The 19,600-nt window shown below is 45.9% G+C and overlaps 1 protein-coding gene across 1 annotated transcript in view; it reads left to right on the top strand.

The window, feature by feature from the left end:
• EIF3A (eukaryotic translation initiation factor 3 subunit A) overlaps positions 1 to 19,600 on the top strand; it is a 46,602-nt gene that overhangs the window by 26,002 nt on the left and 1,000 nt on the right. Inside the window, exons 12-21 of the mRNA XM_049764535.1 lie at positions 738 to 1,085; positions 2,062 to 2,166; positions 5,070 to 5,183; positions 7,415 to 7,537; positions 9,988 to 10,141; positions 11,331 to 11,515; positions 14,372 to 14,460; positions 15,356 to 16,023; positions 17,454 to 17,649; positions 18,135 to 18,310. Coding sequence (XP_049620492.1) covers positions 738 to 1,085; positions 2,062 to 2,166; positions 5,070 to 5,183; positions 7,415 to 7,537; positions 9,988 to 10,141; positions 11,331 to 11,515; positions 14,372 to 14,460; positions 15,356 to 16,023; positions 17,454 to 17,649; positions 18,135 to 18,310 — 2,158 coding nt within the window. The remainder of the gene's footprint in view (positions 1 to 737; positions 1,086 to 2,061; positions 2,167 to 5,069; positions 5,184 to 7,414; positions 7,538 to 9,987; positions 10,142 to 11,330; positions 11,516 to 14,371; positions 14,461 to 15,355; positions 16,024 to 17,453; positions 17,650 to 18,134; positions 18,311 to 19,600) is intronic.

The raw sequence follows: 19,600 nt of genomic DNA, 5'->3' as shown, positions 1-19,600 counted from the left end.
GAGACCTAGCCAGTGAAGACTTTCAGGAGCACCATCATTATGATTTAATAATTTTCTAGATTTGGGGGGGGCGGTTTGGGTCACACCCGGCATCGCTCAGGGGTTACTCCTGGCTCTATACTCAGAAATCGCTCCTGGCAGGCTCTGAGGACCATATGGGATGCCAGGATTCGAACCAATGACCTTATGTATGAAAGGCAAACACCCTACCTCCATGTTATCTCTCTGGCCCATTTTTTTTTTGGGGGGGGGGCACACCTGGTGTTGCTCAGCGGTTACTCCTGGCTGTCTGTTCAGAAATAACTCCTGGCAGGCACGGGGGGACCATATGGGACACCGGGATTCGAACCAACCACCTTTGGTCCTGGATTGGCTGCGTGCAAAGCAAACGCCACTGTGCTATCTCTCCGGGCCCTTTTAATTTTTTTTTTTTAATTTTTAATTTTTTGGAGGCCACACCGAGCCATGCTCAGGACTCACTCCTGGCTTTGTGCTCAGGGATAATGACTGCTTAGGGGGGACCATGTGGGGTATAGGGTATTGAATCTTGGTCAGTTGTGTGCAAGGCAAGTACCTTACCCACTGTAATATCTCTGCCCAAAGGGAGCTAGTAATTTAAAAAAGTTCTTTATTATTAAACAGAAACACTAAGAAGGTACTGCACCAGAACTACTTAGTGATATTTTAATACCTTACTGCTATCACACTTTGTAAAAAATATGCATTTATCTTTGAAGCAAGAGAAAGAAGAACAGCACCAATTGGCTGTGAATGCATACCTTAAAAATTCACGGAAAGAGCATCAGCGTATCCTGGCTCGAAGACAAACTATTGAGGAGAGGAAGGAACGCCTTGAGAGTCTGAATATTCAGCGTGAGAAAGAGGAACTGGAGCAGAGGGAAGCTGAGCTGCAGAAAGTTCGGAAGGCTGAGGAAGAGAGACTGCGGCAGGAGGCAAAAGAGCGAGAGAAAGAGCGCATCTTACAGGAGCATGAACAAATTAAGAAGAAAACAGTCCGCGAGCGTTTAGAACAGATCAAGAAAACGGAGCTGGGGGCCAAAGCGTTCAAGGATATTGACATTGAAGTAGGTAGAATGTGCATCAGCTCTGTTTGTGTAGTCTATTGGAAGTGCTTATTACAACATCCTTTAGCTTTTTTGAGGGGTATTAGTCCTGGGCGTCCCCCATCCCCGATTCTAGTTTAGCTTGCTTGTCACAGTTACTAGAGTTAAGAATTTTCCTTTTTTGTTTCCTGGGTGGGGCAGTGTTGCTCAGAGATTTTTAGTTCTCTTGCTCTTCCCTCAGAGATCATTCCTGGTGGTGTTTAAGGTAACCATCATGGGTATTGGGATTGAGTCCAGGCGGGCCATATACTAGACATGCTGTCTTAATTGCTTTTGCCCTCAAATTCTTTGTAGTTCTTATCTATTACACTGTTACAGTTTAAGGAATATTAAGATTGTAACCTACAGTCAAGTAGAAAATGTGCTATTATAAAAGATTTTTTTGTTTGTTTGTTTTTGGGCCACACCCGGTGACGCTCAGGGGTTACTCCTGGCTATGCACTCAGAAGTCACTCCTGGCTTGGGGGACCATATGGGACGCCGGGGGATCGAACCGGGGTCCGTCCGAGGCTAGCGCAGTCAAGGCAGGCACCTTACCTTTAGCGCCACCGCCCGGCCCCTATTATAAAAGATTTTTTGGAGGGTATGTTTTTGGATGCTCAGGGCTCACTGTACTATTTTTTTTTATTTTATTTTTTTCACTGTACTATTCTTAGCTGCTGTATCATTCCTACCCCTGTAAAACAGTTGTTCACTGTCTCAACTGTTCACTTTTATAAGAAAAACTAGGATTTAAATTTAGAAAATAGTGTTCCAAGTTGACTTTTAAAATAGCTGTTAAAACTATACATCTCTGGGGGCCAGAGATGTTGTATGTATGTATGTATGTATGTATGTATGTATGTATGTATGTATGTATGTATGTACGTACGTACGTACGTACGTATGTAATGTATGTACGTACGTATCACTGACAATGCATTTGCCTTATTTTCAGGATCTTGAGGAATTGGATCCCGATTTTATCATGGCAAAACAGGTTGAACAACTGGAGAAAGAAAAGAAGGAACTTCAGGAACGCCTGAAGAATCAAGAGAAGAAGGTATATGAAGTGACAAATGATTTTTTTGTGTGTGATGGACCCTAGTGCCTCACATGACCAAGGGGCCTTGTGCTTTACATAAAGCCACCCTGACCTGTGTTAGTCATCAGTGTTTTGTTTTTTTTTTTAAATTTAAAAAGGGTGTGTTGGCCACAGAGATAGCATGGAGGTAAGGCATATGCCTTTCACGCAGAAGCATGGTGGTTCGAATCCTGGCATCCCATTTGGTCCCCTGTGCCTGCCAGCGGCGATTTCTGAGCCTGGAGCCAGGAGGAACCCCTGAGCACTGTCAGGTGTGACCCAAAAACAAACAAAAAAGGAAGTGGAGCCAGAGCATTTGCCTTGCATTCAGTCGATCCAGGATGGAAGTGGTTTGAATCCCAGCATCCCATATGGTCCCCTGAGCCTGCCAGGAGCAATTTCTGAGTGTAGATCCAGGAGTAACGCCTGAATGCTGGCCGGGTGTGATGCTAAAACCAAAAAAAAAAAAAAAAAAAAAACCACATGGGTTTTGAAAATTTTCATTTTGGGGTGTCGCATCTGGCAATACTGAGGGCTTATTACTGGCTGTGCGTTCAGAAATCACTCCTGGTAGTGCTGGGAAGCCACATGGGGGAAGCTGGGGATCAACCATTGACTACTGGGAGATTCACTTACAGGACCCTGTGCTCAGGAAAGGAACTTAACCTTGGAAGCAAGTCATAATGCTCTGGGCTTGGGAATTGTCTCCAAATCAATAGGGTTGGGAAAAATATTTTGTAAAGAAAATTCAGACACCATGAAATGAAGTAATTATGATTAAGTTCTTTTATTTATTTATTTTTTTGTGTGTGTGGGTCACACCCTGCAGTGCTCAGTGGTGTTTATTTTTGCTCTATGCTCAGAAATTGCTCCTTGCAGGCTCAGGGGACCATATGGGATGCCGGGATTTGAACCACCGACCTTCTGCATAAAATGCAAACGCTTTACCTCCATGCTATCTCTAGCCCCATGATTAAGTTCTTAAACAGTATTTAAACACCAGTCCCTTCACCAGTGGGTGTAGGGGGAGAGAGATGGATAGGGCATTTGCCTTCCACCCACCAGTCTGCTAGGAGAGACTATTAGCTGTTGCGAGCAGGAAATAGGCCCTACACCCTGTAATATAATTCTGGTCCCCTAGTGGCATTTTTTTGGTAGAAGGAGAGAGCCCGTATCTGGAAGCGACTCGGTGCTTAACCCTGGCTCAGAGACCTTAAGGGATGCTGGGGTCTGCCTCATGTAAGGCAAATGCCCAACCCACTGTACTATATTGCTCCTGATTTGAAAAGCACTTTCTTTTAAGCACTTATTTTTTAAACCATTCATTGATTAATTGGGGGCTACACCCAGCATTACTCAGAGGTCACTCCTGGTTCTGCACTCAGAAATCACCCCTGGCAGGCTAGGGGACCATATGGGATGCTAGGAATCTAACTGGGTCCCTCCCAGGTCGGTCATGTGCAAGGCAAACTCCCCACCACTGTGCTATCTCTCTGAGCCCCTGAAAAACACTTTTAAAAATAAAAAAATGTTTTTATACTGTGGTTTATAGTTGTTTTGCTGATAGGATTTCATTCATAATTCTTTACCACATTTCATTGACACCTTCCATTTGAATGCCTCTACTATAGACAATGCCCCTCCTTGTCCTGTCCCCATCACTTTCATGTGACTTCTTTTTTTTTTTTTTTTGGTTTTTGGTTTTTGGTTTTTTTGTGGACACACCCGGCGTTGCTCAGGGGTGACTCCTGGCTGTCTGCTCAGAAATAGCTCCTGGCAGGCACGGGGGACCATATGGGACACCGGGATTCGAACCAACCACCTTTGGTCCTGGATCGGCTGCTTGCAAGGCAAACGCTGCTGTGCTATCTCTCCGGGCCCTCATGTGACTTCTTTATTAAAGCAGTTTATTAATGATTGGTTTTAGGGTCAAATCCAGTGATGCTCAGGGGTTACTCCTGACTCTGCTCAGAAATGCTCCTGGCAAGCTTCGGGGGTGGGGGGGAAACCATATGAGTTGCCAGGAATCCACTGCTGTGCTCTCTCCAGCCCTTCATGTGACATGTTTTCTAGAGAAAACCAGTAGGGCTGGATTTGCATGTCGTAAAATACTTAGGTATTGTGGGTTTTTTTTTTTTTTTTTTTTTTGGTTTTTGGTTTTTGTGTCACACCTGGCAATGCTCAAGCGTCAGTCCTGACTCTAGGCTCAGAAATCGCCCCTGGCAGGCACAGGAGACCTTACGGGATGCTGGGATTTAAATCACCGTCCTTCTGCATGAAAGGCAAACGCCTTTCCTCCATGCTATCTCTCCGGCCCAAAATAATTAGGTGTTTTTATTTTTTACTTTTTTGCCTACCCCTATCTCTGTTCAAGAATCACTCCTGCTGGGGCTTTGGGAACTATGTGGGGTCCTAGTGGTTGTCATATTGCTTGTTCATAAGTTTTTTTTTATTTTGGTTTTTGGGCCACACCCGGCGGTGCTCAGGGATTACTCCTGGCTATCTGCTCAGAAATAGCTCCTGGCAGGCACGGGGGACCATATGGGACACCGGGATTCCAACCAACCACCTTTGGTCCTGGATTGGCTGCTTGCAAAGCAAACTCTGCTGTGCTATCTCTCTGGGCCCTGCAGTAGATGTGACATGCTAAGTTAGTAGAGATGTTCTTTTTTTTTGTTTGCTTGTTTTTGGGTCACACCTGGCAGTGCTCAGTTACTCCTGGCTCTATGCTCAGAAATTGCTCCTGGCAGGCTCAGGGGACCATATGGGATGCTAGGATTCGAACCGTCGACCATCTGCGTGAAAGGCAAACGCCTTACCTCCATGCTATCTCTCCAGTCCCAATTCTCTATTTTTTAATAAACTGTTTTCATCTCTTTCAGATTGACTATTTTGAACGAGCTAAACGTTTGGAAGAAATCCCCTTGATAAAGAGTGCTTATGAAGAGCAGAGAATAAAAGACATGGATCTGTGGGAACAACAGGAAGAAGAAAGAGTAAGTGTTTTTTTTTTTTTTTTTTTTTTTTTGGTGTTTTGGTGTTTTGGGCCACACCCTGTGCTGCTCAGGGGTTACTCCTGGCTATGCGCTCAGAAGTTGCTCCTGGCTTCTTGGGGGACCATATGGGACACCGGGGGATCGAACCGCGGTCCGTCCTAGGCTAGCGCAGGCAAGGCAGGCACCTTACCTCCAGCGCCACCACCCGGCCCCGGAGTAAGTTTTTTTTTAAAATTATTACTTTTTAGTTTGGAAGCTTTAATCAATAATCCTTTTAGTAAAAATGGATTTATTTTGTATTTTGTTAGTAGCCTAACAAGTAGAAAGATACTTTCCTAGATTTAAAAAATGAACCTGGAGAATGCAGAGGACACAGATACTAGTTAACTACACAGATACTAGTTAAGTGTGGAAACAACTACATACTTGAGAGAGGATTTTTATTTTGGGGTCATGAAAGGTGCTCGAGCACTACTAATGGGTCACAGTGCTCAGAAAGTTGCTCCTGGTAGTTTCTGGGACACCGTATACTTGAAATTTTATCAAATATTTAATAGAATTGTGTAACTCTGAATTTGTAGAACATTCCCAATAAAACGTGATGCCAGTTAATAGTTATTTCCCATTTCTTCTCTACTAACTGGCCAAGCCATCACTGATTCCTTTCTGTCTCTCATTTTGCCTATATTGAACAGTTTGGAGAAATAGGATCAGTAATATGGCAGTTTTTTTTTTTTTTTTTTGTTGTTGTTTGTTTTTGCTTACAGAGCAGTCTTAATTTTACTTCATAGTGTTTGGGACATGCCCTACAGTGCCAGGTGCTGGTCATGGCTCTCTTTTGACAAGGAGTGGGCATTTTAAGTGTCCAGGGGAAACTGAGGTGGTGCTTGGGAATTCAAACTGGGTCAGCTGCTTGCTTAACCCTTATGTTAATCCTCATGTCTCCAGCCTTTTCTATTTGATGCTAGGCTGCAAGCCTTTTTTTGTTTGTTTGGGTTACACCTGGCAGTGCTCAGTTGTTAACTCGTAATGGGCTCAGGGGACCATATGGGATACCAGGGATTAAATACCAAAACTGCTATTGCTCTGGCTCAAGGTTGTAAATTCTTTTTTTTTTTTTTTTTTTTTTTTGGGTTTTGGGTTTTGGGTTTTGGTTTTTGGGTCACACCTGGCAGCGCTCAGGGTTATTCCTGGCTCTATGCTCAGGCAGGCACGGGGGACCATATGGGATGCTGGGATTTGAACCACTGTCCTTCTGCATGAAAGGCAAATGCCTTATTTCCATGCTATCTCTCCGGTCCGGTCCCAAGGTTGTAAATTCTTAATAAAACTTGGGGGTGGGGCGGAGAGATAACACAAGGGTGTTTGCTTTGCAAGCATCTGACCCAGGACCTAAGGTGGTTGGTTCGAATCCCGGCGTCCCATAATGGTTCCCTGAGCCTGCCAGGAGCTATTTCTGAGTAGGTAGCCAGGAGTAACCCCTAAGCACTGCCGGGTGTGGCCCAAACCCCCACCCCCCAAAGAAAATTTTTAATAAAACTTGTATTTAAAACAGGTTACTTAGGGACAAGAGTGATATTACAGCAGATAGAGTATATCCTTTGCACATGGCTGACCCAGGATTGATCCCTAGTATCATGGTGCCCTAGCTACATCATGATTGTAGCTTCTGAGACTGTAGATAGATGTGTTTCTAATAATAGAGCCCTTTCCTTGAGGTATTCTTCCAGTTTCCTGGCATTGCCAGTCTTCATGGCCCACAGTAGAAGGAGGAGCCAGATAATGCTAGTAATTCAAGAACACCTGTCAGCAATTTGGGGGTAAATTAGGAGATGTTTTGAAACCCATTTGATGCTTAGGGGTACTCCTGGCTAAGTGCTCAGAAATTGCCCCTGGCTTGGGGGGACCATATGGGATGCCAGGGGATGGAACCGCGGTCCTTCCTTGGTTAGCGCTTGCAAGGCAGACACCTTACCTCTAGCGCCACCTTGCCGGCCCTGATGTTTTTTTTTTTTTTTTTTTTTTTTTTTTTTGGTTTTTGGGCCACACCCGTTTGACACTCAGGGGTTACTCCTGGCTTGGGGGGACCATATGGGACATGGGGGGATCGAACCGTGGTCCGTCCTACGCTAGCGCTTGCAAGGCAGACACCTTAACTCTAGCGCCACCTTCCCGGCCCCTGGCCCCGATGTTTTGAAATTTAACTTGAACCATGTGTCATGTCTTTGCAGATCACAACCATGCAGCTAGAACGAGAAAAAGCTCTGGAACATAAGAACCGCATGACACGGATGCTGGAAGACAGGGATTTATTTGTAACGCGACTGAAGGCAGCTCGGCAGTCTGTTTATGAGGTGAGCTTTGTGGTTTCAGGGAAATTGCTTACCAGGAACTGTTTCGTTTTGACTAATTTTTGTTTTGTTTTGTTTTGGCAAATTCATTGTTCTTAGGGCACACACAGCTTTGCTTAGGGCTGGCTTTTGGTTGGGTTCACAGGACCATATGTAGTATGGGTTTGGCCAACTTGGGGCAAACACCTTAATGCTTTGTTGTTTCTCACGTCCTTCAGTTTTTTTTGGTTTGACAGTAGTGCTTTGGGCTTGTTCACAGCTAAGCAGAGGGTAAGGCCTCCAGTGTATAGAGCCCTGAGCAAACCTGGTGCTCACATACTCTGCTCTGCCTGTTGAGCTAGGTTTCTAGTTCTCAAACAGTATTTTGGTTTCTTTTTTTTTTTTTTTTTTTTTGGTTTTTGGGCCACACCCGGCAGTGCTCAGGGGTTACTCCTGGCTGTCTGCTCAGAAATAGCTCCTGGCAGGCACGGAGGACCATATGGGACACCGGGATTCGAACCAACCACCTTTGGTCCTGGATCGGCTGCTTGCAAGGCAAACGCCGCTGTGCTATCTCTCCTGGCCCGTATTTTGGTTTCTTTTGGGGGGAAAGTGTCATGTTTAACTAGGGATTCAGTACTGACAGTGCCAGAGGACCAACCTTCTGTGATGCTGTGATTTAACTGGTTGACCCAGTTTGCAAAGCAAGCACCGTGACCCCCTCTACTACTTTGTTCTGTAGAAATATTTTGAAAAAATACCTTGTAGGCCATGTAATCAAATTTTACCTTTTTTGTTTGTTTCTTTGGTTTTTGGGTCAGCAGTACTCATGGGTAACTCTTGGTTCTGCGCTTAGAAGCTGCTACTGGCAGGTTCAGGACCATATGTGATGCCGGGATTCGAATCACCCCATCTGTCCTGTGTTGGCTGCATGCAAGGCAAACGCCCAACCGCTGTTCTATCACTCTGGGCCAAATTTTACCTTTTTTTGTAGACCATATTAAAAATAGAATTTTCAAGGTGAAAGAGTACTAAGATTTGCTTTTGACAAAAGTTTTTGTTTCTGAATTCCAAAAGGTAAAAATTTCAAAAGTCTAAATTCCAAAGTAATTATTAAAAGATTTCTGATTTGTAGGGCCAGGAGAGATAGCACAGCGGCGTTTGCCTTGCAAGCAGCCGATGTAGGATCAAAGATGGTTGGTTCGAAGCCCGGTGTCCCATATGGTCCCCCGTGCCTGCCAGGAGCTATTTCTGAGCAGACAGCCAGGAGTAACCCCTGAGCACCGCCGGGTGTGGCCCAAAAACCAAAAACGGAAGAAAAAAAGATTTCTGATTTGTGAGGAAAATATGTCACTGGAAGAATTTCATGGTATGGCCATGGAATATTGTTCAGCAATAGAACCACCTGCCTTATGTGTATGAGGCTATATATACGTTTGATCCCTGCGTTTGCAATATATGTCTTCAGAATTTTTTATTTTTTGGGGGACCCACTCTGGCAGTGCGTGGAGAACTGTGTGAGTTAGGAGTCATAGTAAATGAGTTAGTTAGCTTTATTATGAGAGCCCTGTTGCTCCACCTCTTGAACTCAACGCCCTTGTTCTTAGGGTTCTTGTTTGTTTTGATGTTTGTTCTGGGGCTGACTGGGATGTTGTTCAGCGTTGGTCCCCAACTTCCTCTGAAAACTGCTGTCTGAGAACAGGCCTGTGTAAAAACATTCCCTCCCTCCAGGTGTCTACTAATTCTACTAATTCTGAGCCAGAAATCAATCAAGGTGTTTTTTCCTTTGGGTATAAGAAAGTGAGAATAAGTGAGTGAGTAAGAGAGAGAGAAGACGACGAGAGAGAAAGTCAGTCAAGGCCAACTGCCTGGAGGGACCACATGTGGTGCCACAGATCGAATCAGGGTAGGCCATGCTGCAAAACAAGAGCCCCCTCTCTCTGTTCAAGTCTTAAGAAATTTGCTCAGTGGTAGAACCTATCTCACATTAAGGTCTGGATTTGATATTGAACAGAATCTGAGTTGTAGTTTTCTTAAAAGTTCTGTTCTTGGGGCCGGAGCGGTGATGCTAGAGGTAAGGTGTCTGCCTTGCTGGCACTAGCCTAGGACAGACCGTGGTTTGATCGCCCTGCGTCCCATATAGTCCCCCAATCCACGAGTGATTTCTGAGCACATAGGCACGAGTAACTCCGGAGTGTCACTGAGTGTGGCCCTTAAAAGCAAAAAAAAAAAAAAAGTTCTGTTCTTGGCCAGAGAGATTGCAAAGTGGTAGGGCATTTGCCTTGCATGCAGCTGATCCAGGACTGGATGATGGTTTGAATCCCAGCATCCCCTATGATCCCCCATGCCTGCCAGGGGCGATTTCTGAGCACAGAGCTGGGAGTAACTCCTGAGTGCCGCTGGATGTGACCCACCTCCCCAAAAAAAAACAAAAGAAACAAAAATTTTTATTCTTCGTAATCGTTCAATCGCAGGAAAAACTTAAACAATTTGAAGAGCGACTGGCAGAAGAAAGACACAATCGCCTGGAGGAACGAAAGAGGCAACGGAAGGAAGAGCGCAAGATCACTTATTACAGAGAGAAGGAGGAGGAGGAGCAGCGGCGGGCTGAGGAGCAGATGCTGAAAGGTGACTAGTGTTGGGGGGGATGTGGCGTGATTTGGCACAGGATGGGGAATCGGGACCCTGCCTTCAAGGAGCCTGTCTCGGTTATCAGGATTTCTTAAGACCTGAGGAGCCTCTTCACACCCTGATCACATTTTGTAAATACTCAGAAAAATGCTGTGTAGTTCAGTGTTCTTTCCCTGTCGCCTCTCCTGCCCCTACCTACTCAGGGTCCTGGCCTGGCAGTTCTCTGTAAGTGTGGTTCCCAGACTTGAGCCATGATTAGGATCGCGGTGGTATTTGTGTGCCAGGCAAGTGTTTTAATCTTGGATTGCATCGAAGCTCAATGCTGTGACTGTAGCTTAACAATTTTTGTCTTTTGGACCACACCTAGCAGTTTTCAGGGTTTTCTTATGGCTTACAGCTCACCCCCTACACCCAACACCCATGGTGTTTGATATTCTCTGGTGCTGGGATGGGCCCTTGTCTTGGGTGCAAAGCATATGCGTTGCTAAATGAGCCATCTGGCCCTCAAATACTACGACTATGACTTTTATTTATTTTGTTTTTTGGGCCATACCCAGCTGTGCTCAGAACTTTCTAGCTCTGCATTAGGAGCACTCCTAGTAGGGCTCAGGGAACTATGGGTGCTGGAGAGTGAACAATTAAGTAATATGCCAGGCAAAAGCATTACTCATGTGCTATCTCTCCAACCCCCAAATACTTTTATTTATTTATTTATTTATTTTTGAGCCACACTTGGTGATGCTCAGGGGTTAATCCTGGCTCTGTGCTCAGAAATTGCTCCGGGCTCGGGGGTCTATATGGATTTCCAGGGATCAAACCCAGGTCCGTCCTGGGTCAGTGTGTGCAAGGCAAATGTCCTGCTGTGCTATTGCTCTGGCCCCATACTTTTATATTTAATGGGAAATATCAATAGAGTTTAAAGGAAAGTATTCTACCCTGCAGTCAATTATTTTAGAAAGTCTTAAGAGTTTACATTCTGCCTCTTAACAAAAATAACCCCAGTGTGGGGGAAAGATAGGGACAAGTAAGCACATTTGCCACAGTTGGCGGTGCTCAGGTTTATTCCTGACTTTTTGCTCAAAGATCACTCCTGGCAGTGCTTGGGAGGGCATGTGCCTTGCTAGGGTATGCTCTGTGCTATCCCCTGCCTTGGGAGCACCGTGTATGACCATAATTCTTTGTGTAGAGCGCGAAGAGAAAGAGCGTGCAGAACGGGCAAAACGTGAGGAAGAGTTGCGGGAATACCAGGAGCGAGTGAAGAAACTGGAAGAAGTAGAAAGGAAGAAACGCCAAAGGGAGCAGGAAATTGAAGAAAGGGAACGGCGCAGAGAGGAAGAGCGAAGACTTGGTGAGGACCCGCTTTCTAGAAAGGTGAGCACAGAGATTTGGTTTGGTGATGCTCATTGATTCTCTACAGGACACGTGTTTCCAGCCTCATTTCAAATTAATTATTGACCTCTATTTTAATTTTGGACCATTGCCTGCTGTAATCAGGTGTGCTTTGTTTTCTCAAAGACAGCTTCACACAGGAGGGGAAAAAATCTGGTTTAGCAAAGTGAGGAATTTGTGGCCAGCATTAGCATGGGTTAGTGTTCTGTAAAAGGAAAGAAGATGTGAATTCTGGGGCTGGAGAGATAGCATGGAGGTAAAGCGTTTGCCTTTCATGCAAGAGGTCATCGGTTCGAATCCCAGCGTCCCATATGGTCCCCTGTGCCTGCCAGGAGCAATTTCTGAGCATGGAGCCAGGAGTAACCCCTGAGCACTGCCGGGTGTGACCCAAAAACCACAAAAAAAAAAAAAAAAAAAAAAGAAGGTGTGAATTCTGACCCTGGTAGTCTCATAGTTCTGTCCTGCTGAGAACATTGTTCTTCCTTTGGGGACTTGTGGGAAAAAACAAACATTCAATCTCAGGTTAAGTCTCAAACTGTCCATATTGTTCTGTACCTAATAAGATTCCCATATCACTTAAAATCTTGCTTTAATTTCTGATAGGCAATCAGAACAAGTTTTTGGTGGTGTTTTTTTTTTTAATCCTTCCCATATCTCTCCCTTCCACCCCCCTAAAAATTTTTTTAAGGAGTGTGAAGTATTTTTGGTAGGAATGTTCTCAGGACTAACCTAGTCTCCTATTGCTTTGGCTTTCTGAGTTCTTTGGTCCAGCCCTGTTAGAGGGCCTGTTCTGTTGATTTTTATTAGCTGATTTAAAAATCTGTGTCTAACTGGAAAAACAATTGTTTTGTTTAATTTCATAAGGTCTGAGTTTCTCATATATGCAGTAAAACTATTCAATATTCAAGCAAAATTTCCTTGAGGATGATGTAATTTGAAGAATGAACAATGATGGGGCAAAGTTTGGGTGAGGAGTTTCTCTCCTTGTAACCAAGGAGACTTGTATGACAGTGATTTCTGTGCTTTCTCTGATTCCATGTTAAGCATAGACACCATCATTAAAAACAAATCAGTTTGGGGGCATACCATATAGTGCTCCAGGGCTTACTCCTGTCTGCTCTCAGGGATTATTCCTGACAGCCTTGGGTGGGGGGAGAACATGTGTAGTGTGGGACTTAAACCTTGGTGGTTAGTGCAAAACTAGCACCTTATGAACCAGATTGTTGCTTAGGCTCAGCATGTTTCTTTTTCTTTATTATTGTATTGTTTATTTTTGTGGCACACTAGTGGTGCTTAGAGATTCCTGGCTCTTTGTTGCTGTTTTTTGAGGGGGTCACACCTGGCAGCGCTCAGGGATTACTCTTGGCTCTACACTCAGAAATTGCTCCTGGCAGGCTTGGGGGACCATATGAGATGCCGGGATTTGAACCACTGTCCTTCTGCATGCGAGGCAAATGCCTTACTTCCATGCTATCTCTCCAGCCCCCCCCCCCCCATTTTATTTTATTTTATTTCATTTAATTTCATTTTTTCGATTCCTGGCTCTTAAGTATTCAGTCTGGGTGATGCTTGGAGACCAACCATTTGGGGTGGTAGAGATCTATCTAATCTAGCCTGGACATGTTCATGGGCTTACTTGCTGTACTGTCTCTGGCCCTATATAATACCCATTTTTCTCTCCCCTCCTCTCTCTTCCCCCACCCCTCCCTTCCCTTTTCCTCTCCTCTCTTCTTTCCTCCCCTCCCCTCCCCCCTCTCCTTTCTCCTTCCCACTCCTTTTTTTGGGGGGGGGGGCGCACACTCAATGATACTCAGGAGTTACCCATGGCTATGTGCTTAGAAATTGCTCCTGGCTCGAGGGACCATATGGGATGCTGGGGATCAAACAGAGATCAGCCACATGCAAGGCAAACGCCCTACCGCTGCGCTATCACTCCTGCCCTCAATTTTTTTTTTTTTTTTTGGTTTTTGGGCCACACCCGGCATTGCTCAGGGGTTATTCCTGGCTGTCTGCTCAGAAATAGCTCCTGGTAGGCACGGGGGACCATATGGGACATCGGGGTTCGAACCAACCACCTTAGGTTCTGGATCGGCTGCTTGCAAGGCAAACACTGCTGTGCTATCTCTCCAGGCCCTCAATTTTTTAATATTAAATTTAATATTAAAGGGCTTAAGTTTTGCCCCCAAGTTTTTTTTTTTTTAGGTCACACTCACGCAGTGATCCTCAGAACTTACTCCTGTTTCTGTGCTCAGAGATCACTCCTGAAGGAACATATGGGCTGCTGTAGTATTAAGTATTAATTAATATAGTCCTAGCGGTGGATGGTGAGGCCATGATCATCACGGCTCGGTGCCTGCAACCCCTGCTACCTAGCGGGGTCTTTAAGTTCAGGACAAAGGCTAAGAGATGATCACAGCAGTCCAGTGAAGTTTTAGGAGACATCCAGCTTTATTAAGGCCCTAACCACCATGTGCATATTTCAAAGCTTCTAAGCTAATCAGCCTCTTCCTTGCTCCTCTGCATCCATGCTTTCTCTGATCTCTCTCTTCCCCCTCTCTTCCTGTTGCTTTTCTTTCACGTTTCCTCCAGGCCACTCCAATTACCAACCACAGACCCCTCTCAGATGTGGAAGGGTCTCACTATGTAGGTAAGATAAGTAGGAAGTTGAGGGGAGGGTAACAGGGTGCCAAGGAGCAAACTTGGGTCAACTGTGCAAGGCATATATGCTTCCTTACATGTTGCTCGGTCCTAAAGATCATTTGAGTACTGTGCGAAACTATCTGAAGCAAGCGCGGGTAATGAGTTAACTAATTTAATGTTTCTGTTTGGTCAATGTAGGACTCTCGTTGGGGCGATAGAGACTCAGAGGGCACGTGGAGAAAAGGCCCAGAACCAGACTCAGAGTGGCGGAGAGGCCCCCCAGAGAAGTAAGTGGGGTCTGAAAAACAACTCCGGCTGTTACAGAGCCCTGGAGTGGCTGTTTGGTTTATTGTGTTAGAGGTAGGAAAGGACAGCACAGCACGGAGAAATCTGAGTCTTAAGGGTTCCAGAAATGTATTTCCTAGTTGTCTTCAACATTACTATACCTTACTTTGAATTTGAAGAACATTGAGAGACTGGTTTTGGTATTTCAAGTATTTTTTATTCCTTAATAGTATTGATTGATATTAGGGTAATAACATCTCAAAAAGTAGTTTAAAAGTGATTGATTTGAAAGATCAAACTAATAGATTGAGAAATCACCAAGGTAAAGTGCATCTATACTTTTTTTTTGTTTGTTTGTTTTTTTTGGGCCACACCCGGCGGTTCTCAGGGGTTACTTCTGGCTGTCTGCTCAGAAATAGCTCCTGGCAGGCACGGGGGACCATATGGGACACTGGGATTCAAACCAACCACCTTTGGTCCTGGATCGGCTGCTTGCAAGGCAAACGCCGCGGTGCTATCTCCCCGGGCCCTCTGTTGATAATTGGGGGGGTTTGCAGCTCTGTATTTTCTTGTTTTTTTTTTTTTTTTTTTTTGGTTTTTGGTTTTTGGTTTTTGGGCCACACCCGGTAATGCTCAGGGGTTACTCCTGGCTATGCGCTCAGAAGTCGCTCCTGGCTTGGGGGACCATATGGGACGCTGGGGGAATGGAACCGCGGTCCGTCCTAGGCTAGCGCAGGCAAGGCAGGCACCTTACCTTTAGCGCCACCGCCCGGCCCCAGCTCTGTATTTTCTAATGAGAATACACTTTAGGGTCAGTGGGATTGGGTGAGTGAAGTGTTATTCCAGACCCTGTGCTTTCCTTAGGCTGATCTGACCCCACTGCTTTCTGCCCTGCAGGGAGTGGAGGCGCGGTGAAGGGCGGGATGATGAGAGGCCCCACCGGAGAGAGGAAGAGCGAGACCGGCCGCGGCGTTTGGGAGATGATGAAGAGCGTGAGGCTGCGCTCAGGCCTGATGAGGACCGTGTGCCCCGGCGGGGCCTGGATGATGACCGAGGCCCCCGGCGTGGGCCCGACGAGGACCGGTTTGCCCGGCGTGGGCCTGATGAGGAACGGCCTTCTTGGCGTAGTGCTGATGAGGAGCGGCCACTCCGCCGGGTGGGAGATGAAGACCGGGGGAGCTGGCGTCACGCCGAGGACGACAGAGACAGAGCCCCGCGGCGGGGCCTGGATGAGGACCGGGGGAGCTGGCGCATGGCTGACGAGGACAGGGGCCCACGGCGAGGGCTGGATGAGGAGCGGGGCCCACGACGAGGAGGAGCTGAAGATGAACGGCCATCCTGGCGTAGTGCCGACGAGGAGCGGGGGCCTCGGCGGGGTCTGGACGACGACAGGGGACCGTGGAGAGCTGCGGACGAGGACCGGATGTCCAGGCGGGCCGCTGATGAGGACCGGGGGCCATGGAGGACCATGGATGATGATCGTCTCTCCAGGCGGGCCGATGACGACCGGGGTCTCCGCAGGGGCGATGACAGGCCAGCTCCCTGGAGGCCGCTTGTCAGGCCAGGTGAGCTGCTGCCAGCAGGGAAAGGGCTTTGTGGCCACAAGTTCAGTTTTAGTAATAGGGCAACTTGGACTGTGTCTGCTCTAGGAACAGGGTTTCTAGACAAACTGGTGTGTAGCTGGTGTTCATAAGGCTGTGTAGGGGAACAAACCCAGGGAATCCCAGCTCTTGCCTGAGACCACCAAGCCACACCTGCCCTCTGTAGCTACCTTTACTCCTCAACTTCACGCTGTGCTGCTTAATTCTTCTTTTTCCTTGTTTGCTACTTCGGTGGCTCCTTTCCTTGTCCCACTCTCACCTTTTAGATTGTGCCTTGAAGCAACCTCTTTAGACAAGAACTAAAAGTGAAATAGCAACATGAGGTGGTGTACACGAGGGGAAGAAATTTACTTCATTCTTGGAACTACTCATTTTTCAGACCACCATGGCCAGTTTCTTGCTCTGTGCTTATGTGTACTCTCTGGTGCTGCTCTGGGCTGGCTATTGGGTGCCAGGGCTTGAACTGGGGTGGACTGGAAGGCAAGGTATGCCATACCTCCTGCACTTTATTCATGCCTTTTGGGATTTTTGTCTGCAACACATGTCCTTGGGTGCTGTATCCTGGACCTCATGATTTAGCCATTTTGGTCACTTTTAGTTCTTGCTTCCATTATTTGCTTGTCTGATAATTTGTCTTTTTGGACTATTTTCTTGAGACCACACTAGCAGTGCTCACCTTCTGTTTGGACTCAGCTAGTAGGATGGGATGAGTTAAATTAGTACAGTTTTATTAGACGTGGTGACAATAGTTGCAATAACAGCGTGCTTTATGAAGTTTTAGTTCTTGAACTTTTTTTTTTTTTTTTTTGGTTTTTGGGCCACACCCAGCAGTGCTCAGGGGTTACTCCTGGCTGTCTGCTTAGAAATAGCTCCCGGCAGGCACAGGGGACCATATGGGACACCGGGATTGGAACCAACCACCTTAGGTCCTGGGTCAGCTGCTTGCAAGGCAAATGTGGCTGTGCTCTCTCTCCGACCCTTGTCTTAATAGACTTATATTGAATTCTCTGTCTACAAAACACAACCCAGACTATATTATCTTTTCTATATGTGGTAGAAAAACAATGGTAATTCTAAGTAGGAGCTGCTGATAGTGTGAAATGAGATGTAAAATAGCCTCAGTGTTTAGTTAATTGAGATTGGAGTGTTCTTTTGTTTGTTTGTTCCAGGGATGATAATGTATTCTACCACTGAGCTCTCTTGCTCTCTCTCGCTCTCTCTCTTGCTCTCTCTCATATATATATATATGTGTGTGTGTGTATGTATGTATATATATATATATATATGTATATATATGTATATAGTTTCTAGACTGGAGTCCCTTAAGTTAGCTTTTAGAAACAACACTCAGTGTTTCTTAAGCGGAAACATTTTGCTTTTTCAAAAAAAAATAGGTGGATGGAGAGAGAAAGAAAAGGCCAGAGAAGATAGTTGGGGTCCACCTCGAGAATCAAGACCTCCAGAAGAACGAGACTGGGAGAGAGAGAAAGAACGAGATCATCAAGACCGGGATGAAAATGACAAGGAGTCTGAGAGAGAACGAGACAGAGAGAGAGATGGGGACCGAGAAGATCGTTTCAGACGGCCCAGGTTTGGTTCCCGGTTACAACCTATTGGGCAAAATTCATAGCTTGTACTGTGTTCTGGGAGGAGGGATGGGTGGCGGTCCAGCTACTGTGTTTAGGTGCCAGCAGCAAACCCAGTGATCTGTTGAGCATATCTCTGGCCTATCACTCATTAAATGATCACAGAAATGCCTCACCAAAATGGCTTACATGAGTTCACTCAGTATAGTTATGTGTCCCGTCATTGTGGCTGCTGATCCACATTGTGGCTGCTGTGGAATGTGCTCAGTTCTACGAGGTCCTGGTATAAATTAAATGGGCATGTGTCCTTAGTGGCTGCAATCTTGGCATAGGACCAGTCAGATGTTCTCATATGGTCTTCATTTTTGAAGCATCAGTCATGTCTTGTTCAGGGATTTAACCTTCCCTCTTCTCTGAGCCACAGCCTGGACTCAGGTTTACTTTGCTCACTTACTCTGAGTCTCTGACTTGTTATTTTGATGACCCTAGGGATGAAGGTGGCTGGAGAAAAGGACCAGCGGAGGAAGCGTCAAGCTGGAGAGAGATGAGTCGCCGTGATGATAGAGATGACCTCCGTCGTCGTGAAAGAGATGATCTAAGACGTGATCTAAGACGAGATGACAGAGACCGAAGAGGTCCCCCTCTGCGATCTGAGCGCGAAGAAGGTAAAGGTCATTGAAGGACATTGTCTTGGGAGGAAAGGAAAAAGAGTGAATTAGTGTTTAGAATTTGCTACTAAGACTTAAACACAATTAGACTTTAACAACCAAAGTTAACACATCTATAATTCTAACTATTTAATAGAATAAATTGAACAGGTATCCACAACGACATAATGGCGGAAGCAAATTTTTTTTGGGGGGGGAGGGGAGATTAGTTGGTCTTGGTGGTCCATAATTGGCAATGTTCAGGGGCTATTTCTAGCTCTGTACTCAGAAATTACTCTGGGTAGTGCTCTGGGGAACCATGTGGAATGCTAGGGATTGAACCTAGTTCAGGTGCATACTAGCCCCAGTACTGTCTCTGGCCTCATGTTAGTTATTTAAAAGTTGCGGTGGCGCTAAAGGTAAGGTGCCTGCCTTGCCTGCGCTAACCTTGGACGGACTGTGGTTCGATCCCCCGGTGTCCCATATGGTCCCCCAAGCCAGGAGCAACTTCTGAGCACATAGCCAGGAGTAACCCCTGAGCATCACCGGGTGTGGCCCAAAACCCCCCCAAAAAAAAAAAAAGTTGTACATGTCTTTTCTGTTCTTGTAACCGTGATACTTTGTTTATTAATTTATTCATTGATTGGTTTTTGGGCCACACCTGGTGATACTCTGGGGGTTACTCCTGGCTCTGTTCCAGAAATCACTCCTGGCAAGCTCAGGAACCATATGGGATGCCGGGAATTGAACCGGGTCAGCTGCATGTAAGGCAGATGCTTTACTGCTGTGCTCTATCTCCTGGCTTCATATACTTTGTTATTTTTATTTATTTAGTTTTGTTTTTGAGTCACACCTGGCAGTGCCCAGGGATTACTCCTGGCTCTAAGCTCAGAAATCACTCCTGGTAGGCTTGGGGATCATATGGGATGCCAGGATTTGAACTACCATCCTTCTGCGTCTAAGGCAAACGCCCTACCAGTGTGCTATCTCTCTGGCCCACTTTTTTTTTTTTTTTCTTTTTGGTTTTTGTGTCACACCCAGCAGCACTCAGGGGTTACTCCTGGCTCTATGCTCAGAAATCACCCCTGGCAGGCTCGGGGGACTATATGGGATGCCGGGATTTGAACCACCATCCTTCTGCATGAAAGACAAACGCCTTACCTCCATGCTATCTCTCCGGCTCCTACTTACTACTGAACCACATCCCTGGTCCCTTTAAGTTTTTATCTGCCTAATTTATTAAATCTGTAACATTAATCAAAGGTCTTTTTCCCGTTCACTTTTTTTGTTTTTGGTTTTGGTTTTTGG

Source organism: Suncus etruscus, chromosome 17, assembly GCF_024139225.1.
Source record: "Suncus etruscus isolate mSunEtr1 chromosome 17, mSunEtr1.pri.cur, whole genome shotgun sequence".
Taxonomy (NCBI): Eukaryota; Metazoa; Chordata; class Mammalia; order Eulipotyphla; family Soricidae; genus Suncus; species Suncus etruscus.
Note: the sequence above shows the minus strand (reverse complement) of the source record. Positions and strands in the feature narration are given on the sequence as shown.